Source organism: Nestor notabilis, unplaced genomic scaffold, assembly GCF_000696875.1.
Source record: "Nestor notabilis isolate BGI_N333 unplaced genomic scaffold, ASM69687v1 scaffold14766, whole genome shotgun sequence".
NCBI classification, from domain to species: Eukaryota; Metazoa; Chordata; class Aves; order Psittaciformes; family Psittacidae; genus Nestor; species Nestor notabilis.
In genome coordinates, this window is record NW_009932510.1 from 20448 (window position 1) to 28246 (window position 7799).

At 41.3% G+C, this 7799-nt stretch overlaps 1 protein-coding gene across 1 annotated transcript in view; it reads left to right on the forward strand.

Annotated features, from left to right (window-relative positions):
- The first annotated feature begins 2570 nt into the window (after window positions 1-2570).
- The window catches only part of ADD3 (adducin 3 (gamma)), a 32249-nt gene continuing 27020 nt past the window's right edge, over window positions 2571-7799 (forward strand). The window contains exons 1-2 of the mRNA XM_010016438.1: window positions 2571-2821; window positions 7274-7497. Coding sequence (XP_010014740.1) covers window positions 7303-7497 — 195 coding nt within the window. The 5' untranslated portion in view covers window positions 2571-2821; window positions 7274-7302. The remainder of the gene's footprint in view (window positions 2822-7273; window positions 7498-7799) is intronic.

Below are 7799 nucleotides of genomic sequence, written 5' to 3' on the forward strand. Positions count from 1 at the left end.
AAATTGCAGTGAAACAGGTCGTTATTACAAATAACAAGTAAATAAAAGGAGGAAAAGTAACTATGAAAGAGAAAATTTCCTTTTAAAGGAACAAGTTTAGGGAAAAGGAAAAAACAAAACAGTGTAATATCTGTGGGTGACTGACCTCTTAAAGCAAGGGTTTAGTGACACAATCTGTTGTGTCACTTTAAAGTTACAAATGAATAGTTCTTATTTGCTTGTAGCATACTGTCATAGATAACTGACACGGCAAACCCTGTCCAGGAGTAGCTGAGGATTTATAGTGAATAATCAACATATGACATGTTGATTTGCTACTCTGACATTTCAGTGATTTCTCATGGCGCAGCCGCCCCTTTCCTGGTGCAGTGCAGGAGCACCTGTGTGCATCATTTCACCCACAAACTCTGAGCTCCTCCTCTGCTACTTCTCTGTCACCAGTTTGCTTGTGTGGCTGGGTTTGCTCTGACCTGAATCGTTTGTGTAAAGAACATTATGATCTCAAAATGTTCTTATTGTCAGCACAGCCTTAACATTTTGCTTGTAAAACAAGAAACCATCATTTTATGAGTGAAGCAAGGAAGTCTCTATGCTGCTGACTGCTTAAGGGTCACATAATACAGTGATGGAAACAGCCCAGTTACATACAACCTTTCCTCAGTACAGGAGGTTCTATACTGGGCAAGATGGACCTTGGCTCTGAACTCCAGAGGTTGTCCTTTTGAGACTGGTTTCGTCTTGTATCATACAATCATCCAGAAAAGGGTAACTGGATAGGTCCCTCATCAAGGAAATCATTAAGAATCATTAAAAACTGTCAGAGAGCAGTGAGGGAATACCAAAATCTGAATGGTTAAAGTACCCTGGGTCTGCAGGGTTAAGCATACAAGCTCGTTTATGAGATTTAACACATGCAAATAGCACTTATGGCCATGTGGTAGAGCATATTGGATACATCAAACCATCACTCTGGGCTTGGGGTTTTCCCCCCCCCACTGCTTCTGCTGCAAAACGTTGGCAGACTGGCCTGCAAATGTGGAGGTGCAGGCTACACCTACTACAGGCTGGGTGCATTATAAGGAGTCTTCTTTTCTCCTTAGCAGAGGAAAAACATGTCACATCTTCAGTTAAAGGTGAAGGTATAACCCCCATATCCTGGCTGGCTGTCAGCAACCCATTATCTCACTTTTTGACAGCAAAGAGTAGCTGGCTCAGTTCCAGTTTACACTGAGTAACGTGTGAATTGCACAGCTTGAATATTTATGCTGACTTTAATATTGCACTATATAATTGGGAAAAATTACGCTTTAGATTTAACAGAGAAACACAAAACCAAGATTCAAATACACTCAAGGTCTTATTTCTTAGGAAAAATATATCCTGTTGTCACATAGTCTCTTTAATGTGCTGTCTGAAGGGAGGTGATGGTTATTTTATTAGCGTGCTCTGTTTAAAAGCAGAAGGACTTAAATCAAATACACAGCACTGGATTAGAATATTTGATTTGTAACCAGTTGGGGCTGTAGCATGACAAATTGTTTATGGCTGCGTTGCTACTGGAAGAAGCAGTATTAGACACTCCTGTATCATCACTGCCTTTGTTTTGGAACAAACCTTTGTGTAGAGATGCAGTTAGCTGGTTGGGAGAACTGATACAGCTCAAAATAAAGTTGAAAACCCCCTAAACAAGCAAAAAAACCCAACAGAGAAACCAGCACTTTAAACTCAGCCAAAGAATAGTTTCTTCTGCACGTTCCACTGTCTGACCTTGCAATCATCTGCAGGCATGAATCTGAAGAGGGGATAGAGGGAGAAAGATTGAATGGCTGGGAAGGTTGGGAGAAGGTGTGACTACTTAATTTTTTTAATGCAAATACTACCTTGTGTCAATTTAAGAGTGCAGTTTGACAGTTTGACTTGAGTGCTAGGGTACAGGATCACTATCTATCAGTAAAATCAGTGAATATAATCTTGAACAAGTGCTGCCTATCTACTGTAACAGAAGTATTCTCAGTGCCACAAATGGCTCTTAGAAAAGGCTAACATCTGAACATGCACCTTATTCATCTTACCAGTGTGTAAGGTGAGACTGGTAAATGAAACCCAAACCCATTGTAACATGTTAATAACACAACAAAAATAAATCTGTCAGTGCATTGTCAGGTATTTGTGGTATTTGATGAATTGAGTTTTGAGGTCTTTATCCAAACAATTATTTTTTTTTTTCCCTAGAACAGATGCAATTACTGAATTATACCTCATTGCCAAAATTTATAGGAACGGGTAAGAACAGTTGACTTTCGAGTGCCAGAAGACAGTGATGGTGACCCTCATCTCAGTCCATATTCTCCTATATATTTTCTTGTCCTTCTTAATCATTCCCTCAGTTAAGTGTGTTTCTTTCTGCCAGCCTATGCTTATAGCTGACAGTGTTGCCTAAAGCCAAGTCTTTGATTCAGACTGGAACCTGCCTGTTTCACAGGGAGGCTGGAGCTGAGATCAAGAGACACCCAGTTTGCTTCCAACAAGTCTCCTGGCAGACAAGATACCGGAGAGGGGGGAAGAAAGAGCAGACTGTTCCTTAAAAACAAGCAGGCGAGAAATAGCAAGAGCAGAATAACACAACGTGCTCCTTAAAAAAGAAATGCTCAGATGTAGTGTAGTCTAGCTGGAGTGCTCAGACCTGAGATCAGTCGTACTGGTTAATGATGCAGTGCACACACTGCTGGTTTGCAGTGCTGGAAACTCTCAAACAGATGGATTGTGCAGCATAGAGGAAATGGGGAAGTCTGAAACCAGCCATAAAACATCAGCATAAAAGGTAGGTTAATGATTCGTTGCTAGGTGATCTAATGATTTGATCCTTTTACTGTTGCTCTGTCTTTCTCTTATGGTGGTACTTATTTTTATATGCATTCTGTACATTATGAAAGATATAAATACATTAAGTCAGTGCTTTCTGGGGTGTTCTTGGCAAGGTAGATTTTCCTTGCATTTGGTCTCTTGCTCTTTTTTTTTTCTTCTTCAGCATTCCTTATTTCTCTGACCTCATTATTATTTTTGAGCTGCTTTTGTAATTTGACATTGAAAACAGTTACTCGGACAAAAGCAGCACAGCATGTTACTTAGACTTTACAAAGTGTCAGATGGAGATGCTCAGGACTTAATGTTGCAGCCTAAAACTAACAGTTCCAAGATCCTGGGATAAATTGAAAGCTTTTGTTAGGTAAAACTTAGTTCTAAGTAGAGATGCATAGCTTCCTGACAGAGGTGATATGTTCTACTTTCTCTCTGTAGCCCAGTTACAGGTATAAAATCCAGAACAGAATATGGAGGCCAAACCCATGAGCTATATAAGGCATCAAAGCACGAGGACATGACCTGTTTTCTTTTGTAGCAATTTCAGAGTTCAGTTCACCTGGAAGACATAACTAGACAGGGGGAAGCAGAGTTAGATGAACAAGTTACCCTGTAGCAAGAGCTTCTGAGCCTCTTTGCTTCACAAGCCCCTAAAAGACTTTTCAGAAGATTTTAGGGGGATGCTCTGTAAGAAAAACTTACACATCCTGCCTTGCTCTTTTTAGTTTCTTTTCGCCTCCATTGGAGTAGTGGAAGAACAGTTTTCCCATCTGTAGATCAGTGTATTTTGAATCTCTTTTTGGCATGACAGCAAAGTGCATGTTAGGCCAAAATGTGGGGTAAAATGTGTGTCTCAGCTGAGCAAGAGTGATGGATGGCTGTCACCAGGACAAAATCAGATCCTAGTTTAGGCTTGATTTCACTGTGTATGTTTGTCATAGAACGATAGAATAGTTAGGGTTGGAAAGGACCTTAAGATCATCTAGTTCCAGTCTTCCTGCCATGGGCAGGGACACCTTGCACTAAACCATGTAGCCTAAGGCTCTGTCCAACCTGGCCTTTCTGACCAGTCTAGATGTAATGTCTTGTTGCTACTGGGGCATATAATCTCTCATTTCCACCTGTGCCTCAGTCTCTAGAACCACTTACACTTATGCAACGTAGTGTGTGTAAGAAGCAGGAGCTAGTACTGCTCAGGAAGATTGTAGCTCACTTTCTATAATTCATGAACATCATTGAAAGGGGTGAAAGCCAAAAGTAGCCTTGCAGCAAAGCTGAGTTTTCTTCCAGGCAAAAGATTCTCATGAAAAAACAGGCAAAGGGAAGAGAATACTTTGTCAGAATTCATAGATTTTGAGATCTGGATTTTCTGTAAATACTTAATTCTAAGTCATTGCCAGTCCCGTGCTGAGAAAGAGGTATGGAGCTTTAAATCCCCAAAAGCTGAGCGTATTTCTAACAATGTCCTCTTTTCTAAAAAATATCACTTCAAGATACAAATAAATAATAAAAGAATGGCTGATTTGTTTGAAAATTTTCCAGATGAACAGTAGGGGTTATATGAGAGTCAGCCTGGGCCCAACAGAGTGGGCATTGAACCAGACCTAATAAGAACAACTGGACCCAATACCCGTATTATGTTCAGTAACGGAGGGGGTTTTGTAGTACAAGGACTTTAATGTTGTAATCTTGATGGCTAGAGGTAACAAACCAGTCTGAAATGAAAGAGGGGGAAAATGAAGTCCAAAGCAATTAGAAAAATCTTTTTGTGGGATTTTAGGTATTGCCAGGCACATTTGTGTCTTTTTACAGATGAATGGGCTCTTCTGTCACTGTAAGAATGAATTGTAAAGTAACAGACTTGAACTAATTGTGTCCTGTAAACCTACAATAATAAGAGTTAAAGTTTTTTGAAGTTCAGACACGCGTGTAGTCGGTCCAGCAAACCAAATGGGTCAGCAGTTGAGCAAGTTTGGCACTTGGGGTTAACGGGATTCGGGGGCATTTGGGGAAAACAGTTGGATAAGGCAACTCCAGGGAAGAAGTAACGGAAGAGCAGGAGCCGCAGCTGGTCGTCGATTCAAGCAAGGTTCTTGCCATCTGCATTTCTACAGTGCTTTCAGCTCCCAGCAGGTGCTGGGAGGTGTCTCTTCTGGCTTGGATGGAGGTATTTACCCTGACACAGATGGAGAGCAGTGTAGGCTGAGAGGTCTGGTCTCAAGCTCTTCATACCTTGTGGCATTTGGAGAGTGAGCTCATTGTCTTGTGTCTTGTTATAATGCTGTTTTCTTTTCCTAATTAAACCCCACCTTTTTTTCTTTTTGGGGGGAAGGAGGACGTAATACATGGTTGCATTTATAAGAGTATCTGTTCTAACCTGAACAGAGGGAAGCCGTGCTGTGATCATATCCCCAAATGCTGTCCCAAGATGCTGCTTCTTCTGCTTCAGTGCTCCCAGCTGGAAAAACACAATAGTTCATTCTTTAGAAAAAAAAAAAAACAAACCCCTTTTTATACTTCTGGATTTTTCCCAAACCCTCACTTACTTGCAGCAAGCCCTTGTCTTCTCCCCAGCATCTCCAAATTGACCACACATAGCAGGCTTCTCAATGGTCAGTCAGCAAATATGGAATGAACTCATACTGCACCTGAGCAGCAAATGCAAAACTCACTGGTATAATTCCACAGCCTATGTAATGAAGCATCAGAGTTCATGGAGCATTTTTAGAATACGGCTGTATTTCATCTCAATCCCAAATTCTGCCGTAATCTGTAACATACAAGAAAATCATAGACATGCTTTTCCTGTACTTTATCTTCTAATGCTTTCCCAGCTCGGTAGGTGGTGTCTGCCTTGTTTTCTGTCTGGGGCTTCAGATTTGGTGGCAGGCCTGCTGTGGCCCAGGATTTCATTCTTGTGCTGTCCCTGCAGCATGCCAGCAAAGCCATTTGGGTGTCAGTGTGGGAAACTGGCTGAAAACAATTTACATCCTCCTGCCAGCCTGATTCGTGGCGTGGCTGCACAGCGGAGGGTGCAGCACAAGGACCAAAAGGGCTTGTCGCAGGCAGGAGGAGGGTTTGTGCTGCTGAAGCTGCTTTTGACAGGGCTTCCAGATGTTTCATCTGCAAAATAGGCAAAGCTGATAGTTCTCAGATCACTCACTGTCCACAGAATACCCTGATCAGTAGCTGCACTGACCCACGTGAGAGATGGGTGATCTGTACCATGGAGCACTTTAAACCACCGATACCATGATTTCGAACCATGCTGCTTAATACCACTCAACAACTCTCATTCCTTCATGTTTGGCTATTTTACCTCTGAAGACGTGGATTATTTACATACCAAACACATTTGCATGCAAATATTTTTATATTAAATATATTATTGAATGCAGATATTTGCATGTTAAGATGTATTTTCATAATATACTATCTCTTCCTACAAATCTTACTTCTCTTTGTTCCTCAAACCTGAGAAAACATCCCTCTTCAGTACGCATTTGAGGAATGGTGTTCTTGAGTGTGCTTCTGAGCCTCATTCTTTGTATGAAAATTCAGGTGTCTGCTTTTTTGCTTTTGATCCAGTCCTGTTCGTGTTTACAAATGCTTATCAGGGTTTTTAATGAAGTTTTAAGCACAGCTTTCTACCAAGACATGAAAGTTGTTGGTTGGTTGTGTTTGGTGTCTTTTCCTAATGTAATGAGCTTCAGTGAGACTCTTCGGCATACAATTGCGCACAAAAGGAGAAAAGCTAAATCTCAGCTATTTGCTGTGGATGCAGCCTCAGTCCCGTGCAACCCAACATACATCCTCTTCTGCAGTTCCCTTCGTGTCTCCAAGTGTCTTCTGAGAGTGCAGGTACCAGACAGGGCTCTGCAGAGGTCCCGTCAGTCTTCAAGCATCCTCATGTCTTGTCTTTAAGCTGTGGTTATGAGATGCTACAGAAATGCTCTAATTGAAGAATGTCTTCATTTGAGTTGGGAGATGAGCTCTGAGTGGATGTTAAACAGAGGCCTCATCTTCTGGGTGTGTTTGGTTGAACATGTCAGGAAGGAGAGCTATGTAAAAACTTTGGGGGCTGATGACTGCAATGTAAAATGGTACAGGAAGGTTTATCATAAAATATGTTATGGTCATTTTGAATGTCATAATTGTATGCTGTTGGGGATTTATTTTTAACTTGAATAGAGCTGGTTATGTGCTATCAGAGAACTCCTTAATGGTTTTTAAACAGTCTTCTAGAATTTTTCCTTAGCTTTCTGATTGTGGTAATAATTCACTTGTGCCCCTTTCATTTTAGATGTTCTGCAGAGACAAATTAAGATCACTATTTATGTCCAGACTTGGAAGTTGTATTCAATGCCCTCCTTTTAATTGTTAATCATTCTTTCCTCTTTGTTATTTGTTTCAGGTGAGGTCTGCCACCTGCAGCGTTGAAGCATGAGTACTGATGCCAGCCAGGTGGTGATCACTACTCCCCCCTCAGCCACGATGCCTCACAAGGAGCGGTACTTTGATCGCATCAACGAGAATGACCCAGAGTATATCCGGGAGAGAAACATGTCTCCCGACCTGAGACAGGACTTCAATATGATGGAGCAAAGGAAGAGGGTCACTCAGATACTGCAGAGCCCTGTGAGTGGGATCGAGGGGGGTGAGGATAAAAGAGTGTTATTTTCTGAGATTCCTGATTAACTTTTTGAGACTTAAAAAAAGAGGAATCAATGTCATAGCTAGCTAGAATATCTCTGGACTATCTTCTAAGAAGAGTCACTAAACAGATTATCCAGCATTTTGTTTGCACAGTGTTTTATCTGTGAACAAGCAGCCTTCATTGTGTTGTTTTTCTCCTGATTCTCTCATGCTTCATTGCAGTATTACAAAAAGAACTGGCTGGCTGCAGGGGGCTTAATTAAAACTTAGGGGCAGGGAAGAGC